The sequence below is a fragment of the Chiloscyllium plagiosum genome, chromosome 3 (assembly GCF_004010195.1).
Source record: "Chiloscyllium plagiosum isolate BGI_BamShark_2017 chromosome 3, ASM401019v2, whole genome shotgun sequence".
Taxonomy (NCBI): Eukaryota; Metazoa; Chordata; class Chondrichthyes; order Orectolobiformes; family Hemiscylliidae; genus Chiloscyllium; species Chiloscyllium plagiosum.
The window spans coordinates 133,221,291-133,243,990 of NC_057712.1; the positions used below are offsets into that span (position 1 = coordinate 133,221,291).

The window sequence follows — 22,700 nt, forward strand, 5'->3', positions numbered from 1 at the left end:
TTCCAGCAACACATTTTCAGCTCTGATCTCCAGCATCTGCAGTCCTCACTTTCTCCTCATTGTCTAAAGTAATACCTAATTCGCTCAATGAAAAAGGAAGTATCACAATATTTCATAACAAAAGTTTTGAAGGTTTGGAAGGGTTTGTGGAAGGGTTAGTGGAAGTCAGATTGTTGAATAGTAAAAGTTTGAGTCAGTACTTTAAAAGGAAGGTTGTTTAAGGATGGGTAATCATATAGATGAAATGGAAGATCCATCTTCAACGTTAACTAAAATATATGAGAAGTTTCCGGAAAATTCTGAGGCTTTTCGAAAACTTTCTGGCACCTTCAATACAGTATTGAGTGATGAGCAGTGGCCACTAGGTGGCCCTGAAACTATTTAATTGGTTAAATCAGCTCAGCAATTGATTTGGCAGCAGAACATGGGATCCAAGACGAAGGAACTAATTAGACATTGGTGACAATTTTGCGATGAAAGCCGCAAGGAATAAGTTTTATGTTCATGGCAGGATACTGCCACTAAATTGGGGATTGAATTAACTGCGGATGGTACCATGAAATCTACTGAGGTCCTCAAAACCGAATGTGCTCAAGTTAACACCAACAGAAAAAAAAGGAAAAGTCACTAGTGGCTGTTAAGCAAACAGAACTGCGCAGTTCAATTCTTGGCTTTGGTTTAAGCGCGGGAGACAATGAAAATTTGGATTTTGATGAATGATGTTCCTACTTTCCACTGCCACTGCTACCGCCACCTCCTCCAATTGTGCCTAACTTGCAAGTATATCCTAATCCTCCCCTGGGTAGCCCAGTCCCTGTCAGACCCACAAGTTCAGGGCCCCTAGCACCTCCTATCCCAACTTCTCCCTCACAGATTGCTCAGCCTCCGGCATATACAACTGTTTTACCTAATTCTCAAATTCCCAGTGTTCCCCCGCAGCCAATCCCTGTGTTTTCCCAGCCCAGTTTTGACTCCGCAAATGTTGCTTCTTCTTCCAATCCCCAGATTACTGTTAGCCTGGCACCTGCCACACAACCCAAAACATATGTCGCTGTCGCAGGCCCTTCTGTATCCCCATCCCCTCCCCAGTTTAATGATCCTGTTGCTTATAACACTTGCAGTCAGGGAAAACTATAACAGTACCGATCCTCTAATAAACACCACGTTCAGCGATTAAAAACTCCTTCATGTCCCTCTTCTGAGAACTCAGAAGATGAAGCGCCTGCATTAGGCATGCTCCCTATGAGGGAACTGCTGAACTGCTGGTCAAAACGCTACAATCCGTATTTATTGTCCTTGGAAGCCCCATGAAATGATGTCCATTCTCAGTAATACACCAGACCACCACAAAGTGCCTCAGCAGTTCGTCGATTTTCTAAGTACCACAATTAAAATTTATGATGGTAATGCTCAGGACCTTTGGGCCCTTCTTCAACAAGCCCTCACCTGCTCTGAATATGCCCACTTTACTGAATGCTTTGGTCACAATAATTTTTTTTACTGCCTTTGCTAATGCTGTAGCCCAAGACCAGCAACAACAAGATGATATCCTTGCTGCTCCATCTGCTTTACTAGCAAAGCCTATTGACCTCGCGTGTGTCCTCGAATTTCACCCAAAAAGTTAGGAGTCTGCTGAGAACTTCCTTGAATGCTTTAGAGAATGCTATGAAACTTATTCCAGTGATTTGGCTCGAGATTTCAATGCTATCAATGCTCAATATAACTCTATGCTGTTAAACTGCTTGCTGCCCTCTGGAGCCACTGCAGTCAAGACAAATGACTTGGATTGTGTTGAAGCCACTCCTAATTAACTCCACTGTTCTATTAGAAATGGCAAGGCGAAGACAAACCTCCAATCCGTGTAAAATCAGAATTTGTAATCCAGAAGGAGGCTTCCCAACAATGACCCATGCGTTATAGTAGTGGCTCTGCACCCAGTCAAAGCCACAGTCATGGGCGTGGCCAAGGGGCTCCTCCTAGGCATCCGTCTTCAAGTTGTTTTCGTTGTAACAGCCTATATCACTGGGCTCATGACTGCTTGACCTGAAACTGCGTTATTTATGCCAGTCCTCACCATTGGACCTCTGATAAAGAGGCAACAAAAAGGAACCAGAAAGAAATTATGGGAATCATCTTCAGACCTCCTGTGATAATTGGGCGAAGCCTTCTGATAACAATCACCTTCCAACACAAGCAAAAAGCAGAGGACAGATCACCAATTTCTCACACAATAATCCCTTTTCCCAATGACTAAATAATTTTCCCTTATGGTTTCTGTCTTCCAAGCAGGAACCCATAGTCTTACTTCAAGTTAACAACAGTGGTACCCTTTTCTCATTGACACTGGGGCTTCAATGTCTTCTGCAAAATCTGACATGAATCTGCCAATCTCTAAACAGATGAAGAAATTATCTGGTTTCCAAGGAGAAAGCCACAGATATCCACTTTCTGATCCAGTCTCCGTCTATTTCCAAGACTATTCCCTGGACCATCGTTTTGTGATTACAACCACATTATCATGCAACCTGATGGTCTGACGCCTGCTGTGTGCCTTTCAAGTTAAACTTGCCTGCTCCCCTGATGGTATCCAACTTGACTCTGACTCAGTTGAATGCCAGCTGTATGTGTCCACTAAACCTCAATGGTGGTCAGTTGATCTTGACTCTTAAGTGCCTGGAGGTCACATCACCCTTGCTTATGATCAACTAGGCCAAGATAAATTTCCTGAAAACTTCTTTGCAGACTTGATTGGTACTGAATGGATTATACAGATTTTGGCTCAGGTCACCATCCAGAATGAGAAGCAGATTTTGTTCAACTACCTTCTCACCTGTGGAAACAAGGGGAATCTTCAGCCCCACACATCACTCAGAAAGTTAATCCCCCCCATCATGCTCAGGAACTGGGCCCTATGGTCCACCGTATAGTTACCAGGGCTGACCCACATTGTTACCTGTTGCAGACATGTCAAGAGCACATGACTGTCCTCTATTACCCAACTCCTACCTCCTGCAATGCCACTCTCCAGCACCATGAGAATTGGGACATCCTTGATTTAGTCAACCCTGATGTATGGGTTGAGACATCTTCCCATGTTGGACTCATGGATTGCAAACCCATTCAAGTTACCTTAAAACCAAATGTTATTCTATCATCTCTTTGCCAATATCCACTGAAACAACAAGCAATACCAAGCCTTACTGCTTTAATTGATGACTTTCTCCATCAAGGCATTCTCAGTCTCCTGGCAATCGCCTTGGAACACTCCAATTAGGGCTGTCCCAAAGCCTGGCAAGCCAAACCAATATAGGTTGGTTCAAGACTTAAGAGCTATCAATGCCATTGTCCAGCTACTTCATGCCTTGGTCCCAAACCCAGCTCATATTTTTTCCTTTATACCATCAGATGCTAAATTTTTAACTGTTGTTGACCTCCAGCATGCCTTTTTCTCCTTGCCTCTTCATGAAAACAGTCAGTACTTATTGCCTTTAACTTTAATGGACAGCAGCTAACCTGGACTCGAGCACCTCAAGGCTTCATTCACTCTCCAACACTTTTCTCTCAAACCTTACAGAAACAATTACAGTCTTTAACCCTGGCAAGTGGATCTACACTAATCCAATACGTAGATGACCTCCTTGTCACCAGTATCGATGAAGAATCCAACTGCTCTGATGCTGTCCTCCTCCTGCTCAATTACTTAAAGTACTTAGGATATGTAGTCTCTCCACAGAAAGTTCCATTGCACTATTTCAGGTCAAGTTCCTAGGCTTTATCATATCTGCTGATTCATGCTCTCTGGTTCAAAGCCGCATCACTCCTATTGTCAACTTCACAGTCCCAACCACTGCGCTAATGGCTGGGCATGGTCATCTTCTGTAGACAATGGATCCCCAGTGGCTCTCCATATTAAGATGTTGACTCCATTTCCCTCCTATGAAGGTACATTTACTTTCTCCTCAGAGGCAAAGCAAGTCTTCGATGAGCTTAAGCAAGCCTTGTCACAAGCTCCAGCTTTGGGAAGACCACTTTATGACAGACCCTTCCAATTGTACTGCGCCATCCTGGATGACTGTGCCTCTTCAGTACTCACTCAACTCTATGGAGATCGACATCGCCCAGTTGCCTATTTTTCTACTATACTTGACCATGTTGCTTTAGGACATCCCGCTGCACTCAAATCTTAACTGCCATTTAGCTCAGTTTACAATCCACAGAGAATCTCATACTGCAACAGGACATTGTCATCTACAGTTCACATTCCATAGTTGCCCTCCTGGGACAATTACAAACTCAACATTTGACTGCTGCTCGCCAAAACCATAATGTGATTGATCTCCTTAACAATCCTTGATTAACTTTTAAGTACTGTACTACCATTAACCCTGCCGATTTCTTGGTTCATCCTCCTTCACCCTTGTCCACTCATTAATGAGGATGTCCAAGTTCGTCCAGAACGCTCTGGCACCCCTATCTCAGATGCTGATATCAATAATGTTCACTGATGGTAGTTCCTTTACTGACCATAGAGGAACTCATCTTTTAGGCTATGCAATAGTTGATGACTGTGGCACTAACCTGGAGTCTGCCACCTTTGAGACCCATTTTTCTGCCCAGCAAGCTAAACTTTTTGCCCTCATCTGTGCCTGCATTCTAGGGACAGGTCTCCATGCTGACATGTACACTGTGGTGCTCGCTCAAAGTCTGACCTACTTTTAACCGCTTGGTGGCATCTGTGCCTCCAGCAGATGGCCCAACAGGTCAGTGATAAATGCCTCACCTGCCAAGACCATAATTCGGAGAAGGGTATTCCTTGCCCTGTGGGACAGACATCCCTCCCTGAGGGGCCCTTTCAAACCCTTCAACTTGATTTCATTGAGTTACAAAAGTGTCAAAACTGTAAGTATGTTTTAGTTATTGTTGATGTTTTTTCTAATTGGGTTGACGCTCACCCTACTTCTAATGCTATTGCCAAAACTATTGTGAGCATCTTACTTAAGGAGGTTATTCCCCGCTTTGGCATTCCCCTCTGTCTGTCTTCTGACAATGGTCCTCATCTTATTGGTGACATAAATGAAGAATTATGCTCTCAATTTGGCATCTGCTGCCAACTCCATTGTGCTTATCGCCCACAGGCTGCAGGTCCTATCAGGATTGTTGTAACCTGACTCTGAAAACTGAACTCACAAAATTGACTTCGGAGACAGGCCTTTCCTGGGTTAAACTATTACCACTACTTCTGGTTCACCTATGCTGCACTCCTGCTGGTAGAATCTGTTTATCTCCTGCTGAAATAGTTTATGACCGAGCCTTTCTCACACCTTGGAGTGACGCCACCGCCCCTGTTCACTTTCTCCACATGGCTGAAGACATGTCCTCCTGTGTCCTCTCCTTAACAAGAATTTTGCAAGGACTTCATTCCAGAGAATGCGCTGCTTACGAGAAACTCCCCTCCCTTGATGGTGTTCCCACTATTGAGCCAGGCTCCTTTGTCCTCATCAAGAATTGGACATGCCACAACCTCCAACCTCGATAGGAAGGACCCTTTCAGGTCCTCCTCATCAACCCAACTGCTGTTAAAGTTGCTGGGCCTTCTGCCTAGGTCCACATCCATCATTGTAAGGTCATAGCATGAGCCCCTCAAAAGGGGGGAGATGATGGAGATGATGGGAATGAAAGGGAACTGAGAGAGGAATCAGAACCAGACTATTACGATACAGCTGCTTTTTTTTTGGAATAGTAATTTTCCTTCTGTTTTAGATATCCTAATTCTTGATTCAGAAATGACTACCAGGATCAAAATCAAGCTTACTCTGCTATATGAACTTGCCATTGCCAGCGTTAGTGCACAAGAAGGGACCGTCTATCCGTGTGATCCTGAACAATCAGATACTGTATACCATTTATGCAAGAAACTGACTCCTTCGATGCATGGAATGTTACCCAAGATGACTGTCATAGTGGTCACCTACTTCAACAAGATTGAACAATCCATTTACAGAACAAGCCCCAATGGTCTTTACCCTTTTAAAGGTGTTATGTGCCAATTTGATTGTACAGTTGTACTGTGGGCAATCCTGGTAAGCCTTGCCCCCATTTAAATGGAACATGCCACAAAAGAGAAAAAGGGGAAATTTATCTTTCACTAACAATTTGTTTCTCCAAAGTCACAATAGAATATTTGGCAAGAATAAAGTGGCTTGTTATGTCCTTACTTTAGCAAAAGGTTCCCTGACCCCTCTTATCCTCCAGAATCCAGAAAGAGTATGGAATGGTTCTAAAGCATTTATGGAATGTAATATTTCTTTTGATTATTATCTATCCCCACCTGTTAGTTGCTTAGGGACTTCCTCCAATAAATCCGTGATAACCTTTTCAAATTGCTACAATGGTAAGGGAAGGGGTTCACTTAGGCAAATGCAACTAAGACTATCCCCCGTGCTATGATCAAATGTACCAGCTGCCACTGCTCCCCTGAAGGACCTCACATCTCATGCGTATACCTTAAGGGGGAGTGTGTCTCTATTACCACTGGTATTCAGGCCCTTTGCGGAATGGATAATAGTACTCACCTTCATTTTGAGACCCTTAATTGCACCCATATTTTTCCATTTGCTTGATGGAAGGAACCATTCTGGGACAATAACCATATCTCTTACCAAAAGACCCACCTCATTCGATTGGACAACTTTCACCCTAAGCCCCCAAGACAATACAATGTATTCATGGACTATCCAGATAATCCAGGAAGTCACAAAGATAGGCCTGTTTCTTATTAGGAAGGTCCCTCCATTATCTATGCCAAACCTGGTTATTATTTTTTAGCCATAATAAGGCAACTAACTACATTGTCATGAATAAAATAAGTACTCCTCATGCCGTAGCTGTAGGAACTCCTTTTCCGAACAAGGTTCCTTGTCCAATTACCTGGTAACAAGATTGGGATTCCCCTGTCAAACTTTCAGTCTCCCTGAGTTCTGCGCAGATTGGAAAAATCCAAAGGCTTTAAGAAAAACTAAAACTCACTCTTTGGAATATGCATTTCTTAGTGGTTTTTTTCTGTAGGAGGATCTGCAGGAATAATTAGCTATCAAAACCGTAATCATCTCATTTGTGGTCGCACCCTTTTGGGTAATGAGACAACTGATGCCTTATCAGGAGTTAGGGACATGCTTTCAGAATTGCGCCTATTTACCCAACAAAACCAGTATGCCCACGCTTACATACATACAAAGGAAGGTGGAGTTTGCACTATAGTCAAAGGTAAATGCATCATGGGGGTCACTGACCTCATCGTAAATATTACTAGGCATATAGATAACATCCGCACCTTCGCCAGTCAAATGAATGAAGGTGCAGAATGGAGAGATTGGGGTTTTGGCTCATGGTACAACTGGCTGATCAATATGGCAATGTGTGCAGCTATTGTCTTAGTTGGTCTTTTTGTTGGCATTGCTATTGTTAAGTGTATTAATGCCAAAATATTAGCTTCTATTGACAGCATTAGTTCCACCCAGAAAATGCTTCTCCACTTAGTTGAAGATGAGGAAGCGCCATTACCTGCCCCGGTCCCTCCCTGGAGGAGGAGAAAGTATGGTAATCCTTGGCTGCCATTCAATTGGATTAATCTGATCTGTGCCCTCCTATTATAGTGTGGTCATGGAATGACCAAAGAGGGGAGATGAAGATCTAAAATCTGGATTCAGGCTGTTGTCAGGAGCAACAATTCTATGCAAGCTTTTATTAACCACAAAATGGCTTTTCAATATAAAGTAACATAACAAAATGGCTTCAGGTTAATACTGTGCTAAAATGGTTAGAAGCTGTATTCCTGCTTTGCTGATCTAGCTGAATTAAAAGATAAAGCAGACAATGGAGTCTTCATAATATGAATCATAAGACATCAACTGACCACCCTTACTAACCTTGAATAACGAGTATGAGGTGATAATGTGCGTAAGACAATACTGTTTCCCATGAAATATGATTGGATTAACATGCCGTCCATTATGTTACCTTTTTACATTTCATTGGTTTTCCTTTATAATTAAGGTTGTATCGTCTCTTAAGAAACATATAAAAAAATGCTTATTGTTCAAATTCAATTGCATAATTTCTCCAAGGAACACAGAAGCTTTTAACCTCTGTGTTGCTGGACAAATTTGCGCCCGGCCAATATGATTAAACTATGAAACCTTACTGAAGTAGACCATACTCCTGGTGATTCTTTTGACCATTCGCAGAACCGAGAGGCTCCTCCTGGGGGGGATCTAGATCTTCAGCAGGACCCCACTTGTCACTGCCTGGCATTCGGTAAAAGGTCAATCTATTCCTACTATGCATTTCCTGTCTGCCAACCAGGTTTTATTCATTTCAATACACTAACCCAAATCCTATGTTGTTTTTTTTAAATTTTACACATTAGTCTGTTAGGTAAGACTTTACAAAAATTTTTCTGAAAGTCAAAATGTATACATCCACTGGATCACCATTATCAACTCTATGAGTTACATTGTCACAGAATTCCAGTAGATTAATCAAACATTACTCCCTTTCATAAATCCACATTGACTGTTTTGCAAATGCTCAGTTACTAAATCTTTCATAATGGACTCTAACATATTCTCCATTACTGACATCACACTAACTGGTTTATAATTCACAGTTGTTTCTCTGTCTCCCTTTTACATAGAGGGATTATATTACCTATCCCCCAATGTGAAGGAACTGTTCTCGAGTCAATTGACGATTGCAAAATTACCATCAACGCATTCAATAAAGGGCCACTTCCTTTAATAGTTTGGGATGTAGGCTATCAGGGTTTGGGGATTTATCTGCCTTTAATCCTATCAATTTCCCCTGTAGTCACTGTAATGAGATCAGCTAGCAAGACATAATAGAATATGAGTTCCCTAATTGTGGCTGTTAATCTGGTCCAATCAGGGAGCCCGAGCTGATAGTTTAAAAGGGGAATGTTATTTCTGGCATCCTGTTGTCATAAAAAAATAAAAAAATAAAAATAAAAGGGGAATGTTAGAGATATTGCCACTCTGGTAGGTGACTCTGAAGAGACAGTACGAAAGTCAAAAACTATTCATTTATAAACAAAGGATGACTTGGTGATGGGATACTGTCCTCTATGGAGTTATTTTATCCCAATCCCATTTCCCCACTGATTTCCTTCAGTTCCCTCATCTCACAAAACCCAACATACATTTTTAGTGTTTAATGTTCTATGTGGAAACAGGAATTCAGAAACATATTCCCAATAAAGCCTAAAACTGTTTAAATACTTTGTTACTTATGTATAATGTACACAATTATGTGTAAAACTGCTTATTGCTCATACCTTGCTGATTGACAAGAAATTCAAACATGGTCTCAGGGCTACCTGCTGGAATGGCAGGTAGATCCAAATTGCTGTTGTGTGTTTGGAGGAATTTCTCAAGTTTAGCTCGACTGTCTAGTTCCAACAGGGCACCAACACTCCACATGAGCCCAAATACAAAGAGCCGCCTAAGTTGTACATCATTAACATTCACTCCAACTTCCAATAAACCTTCCAACAGATTTATGGACTAAGGGAATAGAAAAATATGCACTGTTAATGAATATATCACCAGGACTTTGTTATTTCCTTTAAAGCAAACATTAACACTTTAACCATTTTTCAATGGATGTTAATACACCTGATTAGCATTATTCAATATACCAAGTGTGAGAGAAAAGAAGAACAAGGGCTGAATTTCATGTTACCTTAAACACAGGATTGCAATGATGGGGTCGATAAGCTTCCTCACATGGCCTTCCCACTGGCTTCCTATCTGCCCCAATCTGTCAGCAATTAACTGGTTGGATGGGTGAGGCCTAGTTCAGTCCAACTATCCTTACCCCAGTGAGGCTCTTATGTTTTGAAGAAGGGTCACTCGACCCAAAACGCTAACTCTGATTCTCTCCACAAGGCTACCAGATCTGCTGAACTTTCCCAACAATTTATATTTTTGCCTCAGGCTCTTATGTGGTCAATTAATGCCACTCTTTCAACCTCATTTTTCTGGCTAGTAGAAATAGTTCAAGGGAAGTTGGAAGACCTGGAAAGTGGCCCCACTTACGCCTTGGACAAGAGTGGGAATGGAGAGTGCTATACATGTATATGTAGTTGGGGGAGCTGCCCCTTTAAGAGAACTGGTCAAGTGACCGGTTGGGTGGAGCTTGGGTCTTGTTTAGAATCAGCTGAAGAGGTATGAGCATTGCCAATAAAGTGCTCCTGTTCACCTTGCCACTTGTCTACCTGGTATATAACTCTCAGTTCAAAACGAAGCACCAATATAACACTAGGGGATGAAACTGGGATCTGGTCAATGAACTGTGTGAGAAAGCTTTTTTTTTGTCCAGAGGAGTTATTGCCAGGCTTTGGAAACAGCATAAGGAAGTAACATCAGGAAAGCAACTGCACAGTGACACGGGCTGCGGTCATCATCGCCAGGAAGGGAAATACTCATTGGAGAGCAGCAGTCGTGAGAGGATTTGGGCCACCAGGAAAGAAGGCACTCACCAGGGAGTGAGCTGAAAATGGCAACTCGAGCTGATGGCTGAAGTAGAGAGTACGCATTTGCCTGACAGCTACCAAAGAGTGGTCATGGGGGGATTCAAGATGCAGCAATGCCAGGGAGGAACAGTATGCTAACACTGTCAGTGAGGAAATAGCTAACACAAGAGTGTTCATCAATGAGTCTCTGTCTGCTTTCTGCTCCTAGACTCTAATGGATGGAAAGATTTCCACTGGCAGGAAAAGAAAATAGCCGGGCAATTTGAGGTGATGGGACCATTTGATGAGGGGTCAGAAAAATGGTCTTAATGCACAGAAAGCCTTAATATGTTCTTAAATGTGAACAAAGAGGCTGAGGACACCATGGTACTGGTTTTCATAAGTACCATCGGGAGCAAGACCTTCGCAATTCTGAGGTGTGACCAGTGAAATTCTTGAAGAATTCCAAGAGCCATCAAAGTGTTTGGAAATTATTTAGCATCTAAACTGCTGATGATCATGGAATATTTCTGCTTTTATAAACAGGTAAAGTACACAGGTAAAGGAGAGTTTATTACCCAAATTGTAGCCACCTTAAAGAGGTTAGCAGAACTTTGCAAATTCAATGGGTTCCTCCAAGATGCTTTGCGGGACTGTATGGTTTTCGCCTCTGACATGAAGTGAAGCAGTGGAAGCTACGAACAAGGAGAGACATAGATTTCAAGGTAGTTTTTGAAACTATCTCGATGGAGATGATTGCCAGCAAAGCAACTCATTTGGCCTATGATACCTGGGTGCATAAGTAGTGGAAAGTCAGTTGAGTACGGTACCGATCGTATAATGCCACTAATGTGACAAAGCCACAATGTGTTGAACTCGGGAAGCCCCGTGCCGCAGGTGTAAATGAATGGGGTCATATTGCCTGAAATTGCCGGGTACAACCCAAACAAGACAAGGGGATTCTGAGAATCAACCCTGAAGAGGAGAGATGAGCTACATGCTGCTATCCAGAGATTAGACAGGGACACAGCTGGGTCAGCAGAAGAAGCAGAATGCTCAAGGTCAGCAAAGTTTAGGTGAAACATACCATCAGTACGGATGAAACTGATTATTTCTGGGCTCTTCCCGAATTAGAGGGTAAGGCAGTAAAAATAAAAATGGATACGGGTGCAGCAGTGTCCCTTATTTTTAAATCAGTCTACAGAGAGATGTTAAGGACACTACCACTGAAGCGTGCAAAGATTCTACACAGACATACATGGAATAAATGGTGCCACTGAAGGTCTATGTACTGGTGACCATATAGTTAAGGGATCAATGTACAGAATTGCCACTTTATGTAGTAAAAGGCATTATGAAGTCCTGATCCTCATGACAAAATTTAAAGTTGAATATGGGCATGGTTAATAGGTTGGCAGACTCAAACATACATTTATAAGAGATCCCGGGCAAGCACAAAGATGTCTTCAAAGGAACCCTGGGGGAAATGAAAGGAGTTGAAACTAAGTTATTGCTGAAGCCAGAGGTTCACCCGAGAAGCCTGAATACATTATCTGGCCTAAAGTGGAGCAGGGTCTGGAATGGCTGGTGAACCTGGAAGCATTAGAACCAGTAACAACTATGAACAGGCCAATTCAATCATAGCAGCATTAAAAACAAATAAGGTAAATGAGCTTGTGGTGCAAATTGAAATGAGTAGGTCTAATGTGGTGGGAATCATGGAGATGTGGCTGCAAGGGGATCAGGACTAGAAGCTGAATATATCCAAGGAAATATATCCTATCAAAAATACAGGCAGCTGGGCAGAAGGGGTGGGGTTGCCTTATTCATAAGAAATGAAACTAAATTGATAGCCAAGAAACAATGTAGGGTCAGATGATGTTGAATTTGTCTGGGTAGAATTAAAAGAAACATAATGGAAGATATGCCAGGATGTGGGGCACAAGATACACCAGGAGATAGAAAAGGTGTGTAAGAAAGACAAGGTTACAGTGATCATGGGGGATTTTAATATGCAAGTGGTCTGGGAAAAGCAGGTTGGTTGTGGATTGCAAGAAAAGGAATTTGTGGAATATCTACAAGATGGCTTTTTGGAGCAGCTTGTGGGGGAGCCCACGAGGGAACATGCAATACTGGATTTAGTGTTTTGCAATGAGGCAGACTTGATAAGGGAGCTTCGCGTGAAGGAACCCTTAGGAGGCAGTGAGCATGATATGATCAAATTGACTCTTCAATTGGAGAGTCAGATGTAATGGTATTAATGTTGAATAAAAGCAACTACTGAGGCATGAGGGAGAGCTGGGTAGAATTTACTGAGACAGGAGCATAGCAGGAAAGACAGTGGAGCAGCAATGGCAGGGGTTTCTGGGAGTAATTCAGGAGACACAGCAGGGATTATCCTGGGGGAAAAGAAGCATGGTACAGGGAGGATGAGGCAACCATGGCTGAGTAGGGAGGTCAGGGATAGCATCAAAGGAAAAGAGAAAGCATATAATGGAGCAAAGAACAGTGGGAAACCAGAGGTTTGGGAAGCTTACAAAGACCAATGGAGGGCAACAAAAAAGAAATAAGGAGAGACAAGATTAAGTATAAGGATAAGCTAGCCAGTAATATAAAATAAGATTGCAGGAGTTTCTTTAGATATACAAAAGGTGGAAGCGAGGCAAAAGTGGACATTGGGCCACTGAAAAATTATGCTGGAGAAGTAGTAATGGGGAACAAAGAAATGGCAGAAGAACTGAGCAAATACTTTGTGTCAGTCCTAATGGAGGAAGACATGAGGAACATCCCAAAAATTCAAAAGAGTCAAGGGACAGAGGTAAGTATGGTGGCCATCATTCAGGAGAAAGTGCTAGAGAATCTGAAGGTGGATAAATGACCTGGACCAGATGGATTACACCCAAGTGTTCTGAAGGAGATAGCTGAAGAGATAGTGGAGGCACTAGTGATGATCTTGCAGGAATCACTAGAGTCAGGAAAGGTCCCAGAGGACTGTAAAATCATTAATGTAATCCCCCTGTTTATGAAGGGAGTAAGGCAAAAGATGGAAAATTACAGGCTGATTAGCCTGACCTTGGTCATTGGTCAGATTTTGGAGTTCATTGTGAAGGCTACGTTTTCTGAATACTTGGAAGTGCACGGTAAAATAGGGCAAAGTCAACATAGTTTCATCAAGGGGACATCCTGCCTTACAAATCTGTTAGAATTCTTTGAGGAGATAATGAGCAGTTTAGACCAAGGAGAGCCAATGGATGTTATCTACTTGGACTTCCAGAAGGCCTTTGACAAGATGTCGATCAGGAGGCTGCTGAGTAAGATAAGAGCCCATGGGGTTAAAGTACTAGCATGGACAGAAGCCTGGCTGTCTGGCAGAAAGTAGAGAGTGGGAATGAAAGGGTCCTTCTCAGGGTGGCAGCTGATGACAAATGGTGTTCCACAAGGGTTAACGTTGGGACCACAACTTTTCACTTTATACCTTAATGACCTAGATGAAAGAATTGAGGGCAGTCTGGCTAAGTTTGCAAATGATACAGAGATAGATAAAGAGTCAGGCAGCATTGAGGAGTCAGAAGGCAGGAGGCTGCAGAAGGATTTGGACAGGTTAGGAAAGTGGGCAAAGAAGTGGCAGATAGAATACAGCATAGGAAAGTGTGAGATCATGCAGTTTGGTAGGAAGAATAGAGACAGAGACTATTTCTAAAAAGGGAGAAAATTCAGGCGTCGGAAGAGCAAAAGGACTTGGGAGTCCTACTCCAGGATTCTCTGAAGGTAACCTTGCAGGTTGAGTCGATAGTTAGGATGGCAAAAACAATTGTGTCATACAGTCATCGAGATATACAAAACAAATCAGACCCTTTGATTCAACTCGTCCATGCCAACCAGATATCCTATACATATCTAGTCCCATTTGCCAGCATTTGGCCCATATCCCTGCAAACCCTTCCTATTCATATGCCCATTCAGATACCCTTTAAGTGTTGTAATTATACCAGCCTCCATCACTTCCTCTGGCAGCTCATTCCATACGTACCACCGTCCACGTGAAAAAGATGCCCTTTAGGTCCCTTTTATGTCTTCCCCCCTCACTGAAATTATGCCCTCTAGTTTTGGACGCAATATTAGTATTTATTTCAACAGGACAAGAATATAAATGCAGGAATGTATTTTTGAGGCATCATGAGGCTCTGGTCAGACTACATTTAGAATATTGTGAGCAATCTTGGGTCACATATCTTAGGAACTGAGGAGGTACACGTGAATAATCCCAGAAATTAAAGGCTTAACATATGAGGAACATTTGAGGACTCTGCGTCAATACTCAATGGAGTTTAGAAGGATGGGGGGGGGTGGGGATTTAATTAATATGTACAGAACACTGAAAAGCCAGAATAGAGTGGATATTGAGAAGATGTTTCCATTAGCAGGATAGACTAGGTCCCGAGGGCAGAGCCTTAGAGTAAAGGGAAGAGCCTTTAGAACAGAGATGAGGAGAAACTTCTTCAGCAAGAGAGTGGTCGAAAAGTGTGGCACTGGAAAAGCACAGCAGGTCAGGCAGCATCTGAGGAGCAGGAAAATCGACATGTCAGGCATAAGCCCTTCATCAGGAATGTGGGGTGGGGAGTGGTAAAGGGGGCTTAGAGATAGGGTGGTGCCAAGTTGGAGGGTTGGGTCTGGGATGAGGTGGGGGGAGGGGACATGAGTAAACTGATTAAGTCAATGTTGATGTCGTGTCGTGGAGGGCCCCAGACAGAAGATGAGGCATCCTTCCTCCAGCCATCATATGGCTTAGTTTTGGTGGTGGAGGAGGCCCAGGACCTGCATGTCCTTGGTGGAATGGGAGGGGGAAGTTGAAGTGGTTGGCCATGGGGGAGTGGAGTTGTTTGGTGTATGTGTGTGTCAGAGATGTTCCCTGAAATATTCCACAAGTTGCCATCTTGTCTCCCTGATGTAGAGGAGACCACATCAAGAGCAACGGACACAGTAGATCAAGATAAAAGATGAAAAATTACAGGCCAATTAGCCTAACCTCGGTTGTTGGTAAAATTCTAGAATCCATCATTTAGGATGAGGTTTCTAAATTCTTGGAAGAGCAGGGTCAGATTAGAACAAGTCAACATGGATTTAGTAAGGGGAGGTCGTGCCTGACAAACCTGTTGGAATTCTTTGAAGAGGTGACAAGTAGGTTAGACCAGGGAAACCCAGTGGATGTGGTCTATCTAGACTTCCAAAAAGCCTTTGATAAGGTGTCACACCGGAGGCTGCTGAGCAAGGCGAAGGCCCATGGTGTTCGAGGTGAGCTACTGGTATGGATTGAAGATTGTAGATGAGGTGGGGGATGACAGAAGGCAGAGTGTTGGGATAAAAGGTTCTTTTTCGCAATGGCAGCCGGTGACAAGCGGTGTCCGCAGGGTTCAGTGTTGGGGCTGCAGCCGTTCACATTATATATTAATGATCTGGATGAAGGGACTGGGGACATTCTAGTGAAGTTACGAAGATACGAAGTTAGGTGGACAGGCAGGTAGTACTGAGGAAGTGGGGAGGCTGCAGAAGGATCTAGACAGTTTGGGAGAGTGGTCCAGTAATTTTAACTGTTTAACTTGTCATCAGTTTTCCAGGCCTTAAGGAATCTGGTAGGTGAAAACTGATGTGAGAATTTAATCCATGAGGTAAGTATCTTTACAGAACTACTTGTGGACAAAGAGTAGCAGGAAGTGATTCTTTTAGATCCACTAAACTGCCTCCTGGGATTGTATTCATTGGAGTTTAGAAGATTAAGGGGAGATCTAATAGAAACTTACAAGATAATACATGGCTTGGAAAGGACACTGGGAAATTGTTTCCGTTAGGCGAGGAGACTAGGACCCGTGGACACAGCCTTAGAATTAGAGGGGGTAAATTCAGAACAGAAATGCAGAGACATTTCTTCAGCCAGAGAGTGGTGGGCCTGTGGAATTCATTGCCGCGGAGTGCAGTGGAAGCCGGGGCGCTAAATTTCTTCAAGGCAGAGATTGATAAATTCTTGATGTCACAAGGAATTAAGGGTTACGGGGAGAATGCGGGTAAGTGGAGTTGAAATGCCCATCAGCCATGATTGAATGGTGGAGTGGACTTGATGGGCCGAATGGCCTTTCTTCCGCTCCTATGTCTTATGGTCTTATGGTCTTATAGATGAGGTGCTTGGATGTGCTGGAAGGTCTCTGCCAGATGTGGAAGAATCCTTTGACGCCTTAGATGGAGGTGAGGGGAGGATGTGGGCACAGGTTTTACACTTTTTGCGGTGGCAAGGGAAGGTGCCGGGAGTGGAGAGTGGGTTGATGGTGGAAGTAGACCGAGCAAAGAATTCACTGAGAAAATGGTCTCTGTGGAATGCTGATAGGGATGGGGAGGGAAATACATCTCTGCTGGTGGGGTCTGTTTGTAGGTGGCCCCAAAGGATCTTTTGACATCCTGCACATCCAAATACCTCATCTACTGGGACTATTGCTCTCAGTGTGGTTTCCTCTACATTGGGGAGACAGGATAGCAACTTGTGGAATATTTCAGGGAACATCTCTGACACACACACCCATTTCAGGGAATATCTCTGGGACACCTCACCAAACAGCCCTGACCACTTCAACTTCCCCTCCCACTCTGCCAAAGACATCCAAGTCCTGGGCCTCGTCCACTGCCAAATTCAAGCTACCTGACAACTGGAGGAGGAGCACATCTTCCGCCTTGGAACCATCCAACCATGTGGGACCAATGTCAATTTCACCAGTTTCCTCATCTCTCCTCCCCTCACCTCATCCCAGATCGGCACCACCGTCTTCAACTGTCCTGCTGTCCATTTTCCTTCCCGTCTATCTGGTCCACCCTCCCCTCTGACCTATCACAACCAACCCTCACCTGCATCTACCTATTTCATTCCCAGCTACCTTGCCCTCATCTCCATCTTTCCATTTATCTGTCAGTCCCTTTCCTCCCCCAACTCCCTCAATAACCACGAAGCCCCCCACATTCCTGATGAAAGTCTTATGCCTGAAACATCAATTCTCCTGCTCCTCAGATGCTGCGCTTTTCCAGCACCACACTTTTCGACTCTGATCTCCAGCATCTGCAATCCTCACTTTCTCCGAGCTAAAGAGTGATGAATTTATGGAATTCATTGCCACAGAAGGCTGTGGAGGCCAGGTCATTGAGTATATTTAAGACAGAGATAGACAGGTTCTTGATTGTTAAAGGAATCAAAGATTACAGGGAGAAGGTGGGAGAATGGGGTTGAGAAACGTATCAACCATGATTGAATGGCGGAGCAGACTCGATGGGCCGAATGGCCTAATTTCAGCTCAATTTCTTATGGTCTTATGGCATGGTGAGAATTTGTGGTGACTTTAATGTCATGATCATCTTAGTCCTGAGTGCGGATCAATCACCCCTTCTGCACCTAGAAGACCTATTCAGTGGACTGGCAGAGGAAAGGAAATTTTCAAAAATGGATCTGTCACAGGCCTACCTACAGATCAGGGTTACAAAGGAGTCGAAGCCACCTCTGACAATAGTGACACACAGGGACTGTTCTGTAGAAACAACATCCATTTGTCATCACATCATCATCAGCTGTGTTCAAGAGGGCCACGGATCAAATATTAAGTGGGTTGCCAGATATCCAGTGTTATCTGGACAATATTTTGATTAATGGATCCTCTGAAGAGAAGCATATGAAAAATTAAGAAGAAATATTTAAAAAGGTTGCAGGAGCATGGCTCCATAAAAATGGAGAAATATGAGTTTTTTAAAAAAACTCTATAGAATACCTGGGCTGTGAAATCGATGGTGAGGTTCGAGTCAAGATGCCCAATAGGTGGAGGCTAACGCGAAAGCCCTTAGACCAGGGACTGTGTCTCAACTGCATTCATTCTTGGGACTTGTAAATTACTGTGGCACATTTGTGTCTGATCTGGCAACTTTGCTAAAACGCACGCATCGGTTGCCGGGAGAAGGGCATCCGTAGAAATGGACCCAGGAATGTGAGGAGGCTTATAGTTGCCACTGCAGTTTAGTGTGTGACACCTTGCCTTATGGAGTTGATGCTGTACTATCACACATTTTATCAAATGGAGAGGAAAAGCCCACTTTGTTCACATCAAGGTCACAAATGAAGACAGAGGATAATTATGCTCAAGTGGAAAAGGAAGGATTGAACATTGTATTCAGTGTTAAGAAGTTCAACCATTTCCTTCAAGGGAGGTACTTCATGCTACTGACATACACAGACTGCTAACCTCCATTTTTGACCTGTTTACATCAGCAATAGTGACAGCAAACCTGTAGAGGTAGGCACTGGGTCTGCCAGCCTACTCATACAAGAACAAATACCAACAGGTGGAGAAGCATGTGAACGCAGATGCCCTGTTGTGGCTGCCACTAATGGGGAATAAAGATTTCAGCTGGAACCTGAAAATGATGTACTTTTCCCAGGGAAATATGGTAACGGTGTCAGAGAATCAGGTGTGGACGCTACTTGGAAAGACCTCACCTTGAGCCAACGGGAAGACTTAGTCCTGAGTGAGGAGGACCAGTCATGGAAATCACCCAAAATTACACTCTTACCCTTCCAGGAGATGGGAAGGGTGTTTAATGTGGAGGGGAAGAGTTGTGATTCCTCCCCCATTAACAGGAAAAGTGCTAGAACAAGTACACTAAGGGTTTCTTGACATGGTGTGAATGAAGGAGATAGTCAGGAGCTACTTTTGGTAGCTGAATGCAGACTCCCAGATTGATGAGAAAGCAGGATCATGTGAATCCTGCACGTTAGTAAGACGGCATTGCCGTTATCGTCTCATCATCCATGGCCTCAATCACTGTGGCAGCGGATCTTACTGGTGGTCATAGCGGGTTGGTTTAGCTCAGTTGACTGGACAGGTGGTTTATGAAGCAGTGTGAAGCCATGTTAGGACATGGAGTTAGACAACCAAATCAAATCAGCCTCCTTGTTCCTGCATTCACAACACAGTAACGTTAAAATCCGCAATGACCCTCAAAATTGACCCCTATGGTTCCTAACCAAACTTTTTGAATAACAAGTACCACACTTTGTGAATAACTGAAACCAGAAACCAGAATTGTTGTGTAAACAAAAGATGTAATAATTTATTGATAAAATAGTAGCTCTATCAGAGCAAAGTTAAACCTCAAGATAATCTAATTCATACCTAAAATTTAACACATCAATATTGATTCTAGCCCCCAGTCTCACACAAACTCAGATAGACAAGCAGACACAGTTAAGGGATGAATCAAAAGAAAAATAAATAACAGTGTAACTGGCAGTTCACTGAAGCAGACTCCACCCTCCGTCCCCTCACAGGCATGTGGAATTGTATCTTGCTTGGTTTCTGAAGAAGCCGATGCATGCAACTAGCTTCCAGCAGGCCCTGAGGAATATTCCCTTTAAACTTAAAACTGCAGCTTTATTCCCTGAACTTCCCATACGCTGACAATGGGAGAGCAACTAGGGAATAATCAAACCTCCATCCTGTAGCTTTCACAGACCCATCCTTCTGACTCAAACACAGTCCATAAATCACTTCTATCTCTGGCCTCTCCATACCAGACTGGCTGTTTCCCCATGAAGTCCCAGTTACCTGCTTGAGCATAATGCCTCTCTGGAGCTGAAACATCTATAGAGCACTTTAAATAAGAACCAAGTTGCAATTAATTTCCAGGCCAAGCCTCATAAACAAATAACAGTTTGTTCCTTCTCCTCTTCTATTGAAACAAGTTGCTGCTCACAGTCCATAGATCAACTTCAAATCTCAGCTTAAGTTCACTTCATTAAAAAATATACCAAGAACATCCTTTCTCAGAAGGCAGCTCATAACCGCCTTCTCAAAGTCAACTCGGGGTGGGCAAGAAAAGCTGGCTCAGCCAGCAGTGCCCGCAGCCCCTGAATGAGTTTTAAAAATCTACAGTGGCGTGACCTCTTTCTGTCCCTCTTCTATCTTGTGCCAACTAACATGATGCTAATGCTTTATCTCAATAAATCTTTGCTCATTTAAAGGAATCTATACATTGATGAACTGGTCTTACAGTGCCCTTTGTCATCTTGCATAAATAACCTGTTGTATTCTACATTGATTTGATGCTAGTTTGTTTCCTTAATGATATTCCTGAGACCCTAAACAAGCTGCAGCTATTTCATCTCACTTCATGATACAGGAGTTGTTTGAAACAGTCTTATTGCAAATATTTGGAATAAAGATTCATTCCTTTACTCTCAATCATAACCTTAAAGATACTCGAATCTCAATGAGGGGTCACCTTGTTTCTAAAGCTCATTGTTCAGTTGCTAAGCTGCAACTTGAAAATGTTCGTGTTCACTTGATATGGAAAAGTATTGATTGATCAGCTGAAAGAGAATAGGAGTTTGTAATTAGCCAGAGCTTTCCTTGCCAATGTTTGACCTGAAGCCAGGAAACTTTATGGTGTCCAGAATTAGTGGTGAGAACTTACAAAGTAATATCTGGCTGCACAGCACTGTGACCCCAACTTGAATAAATCTGCACTATTGCTGTGACAAAATGTGCTCAAAAATAGTACTAAAGGAGTCTGGGTTGTGTAAAATCAATTTTTATAACAAAGCTGATTTTAAAGAAATGTTTCTAACCTGCACAATGTAGTTACACTCAAGCAGCTCCATAACTGGATGGAGATTTAATTTCATGTACTGATAAGAATCTTCAAAGGATGCATTATACAAGCTTTGTAGAATCTCTGCCTCCCAAGGAGTGCGTTTGTTCAACCAAGCCTGCAAATCAAAACATAGAAACTTTCAGGATAATGAAAGAAGAGGCATAATTCAGACCATAGTTCATCAGCTAAAATATAGTAGATAAGCAAGATACATTAATACACTATTCACCTGCATTTACTAATTTTCTTGTCATATTTTAATGGATAGCAGCAAAAAAAAAGCAAAAGGAGTTTAGAAACTTGAATACACAGATATAACTTGATGAGTCTAAATTTCAAATAAAATTTACAAATAAATTTTAAATGAAACAACTTAATTTAATATGTTAATGTGTAAGGGGGTACATATCTTTCCTTTTTGGACTATAAGCTGGCATGGAAGTTAAATACTGAGGTAAAAAAAATACAAAACTGCAGACAGTAGAAATCTGAAACAAAAAGAGAAATGCCTGGACAAGCCAAGAGATCTGGCAGCAACAGTGGACAAAAAGCAAAGTCAAGGGTTCACATCTATTGTTCTGTAGAAGGTCTCACAGTGGAACAGGAAGAGGAACTCATAATGGAACAGGAAGACAATAGACAATAGACAATAGGTGCACGAGTAAGCCATTCTGCCCTTTGAGCCAGCACCACCATTCATTATGATCATGGCTGATCATCCTCAATCAGTATCCTGTTCCTCCCTTATCCCCATAACCCTTGATTCCACTATCCTTAAGAGCTCTATCCAACTCTTTCTCGAAAGTATCCAGAGACTTGGCCTCCACAGCCTTCTGGGGCAGAGCCTTCCACACAGCCACCACTCTCTGGGTGAAGAAGTTTCTCCTCAACTCTGTTCTAAGTGGCCTACCCCTTATTTTTAAACTGTGTCCTCTGGTTCGGGACTCACCTACCAGCGGAAACATGCTTTTTGCCTCCAGACTGTCCAATCCTTTAATAATCTTATATGTCTCAATCAGATCCCCTCTCAGCCTTCTAAACTCAAGGGTATACAAGCCCAGTCACTCCAATCTTTCAGTGTAAGATAGTCCCGCCATTCCGGGAATTGACCTCGTGAACCTACGCTGCACTCCCTCAATAGCCAGAATATCTTTCCTCAAATTTGGAGACCAGAACTGCACACAGTACTCCAGGTGTGGTCTCACCAGGGCCCTGTACAGCTGCAGAAGAACCTCTTTGCTTCTATACTCAATCCCTCTTGTTGTGAAGGCCAGCATGCTATTAGCCTTCTTCACTGTCGGCTGTACCTGCATGTTTGCTTTCATTGACTGATGTACAAGAACACCTAGGTCTCTTTGTACTGCTCCTTTACCTAACTTGACTCCATTTAGGTAGTAATCTGCCTTCCTGTTCTTGCCACCAAAGTGGATAAACACATATTTATCCACATTAAACTGCATCTGCCATGCATCCGTCCACTCACCTAACCTGTCCAGGT

General features: G+C 42.9%; 1 protein-coding gene across 1 annotated transcript in view; it reads right to left on the reverse strand.

The window, feature by feature from the left end:
- The window catches only part of LOC122540182 (dynein axonemal heavy chain 8-like), a 1,320,893-nt gene that overhangs the window by 371,034 nt on the left and 927,159 nt on the right, over positions 1 to 22,700 (reverse strand). The window contains exons 52-53 of the mRNA XM_043675532.1: positions 21,177 to 21,317; positions 9,350 to 9,578 (exon numbers count right to left, since the gene is read on the reverse strand). Coding sequence (XP_043531467.1) covers positions 9,350 to 9,578; positions 21,177 to 21,317 — 370 coding nt within the window. The remainder of the gene's footprint in view (positions 1 to 9,349; positions 9,579 to 21,176; positions 21,318 to 22,700) is intronic.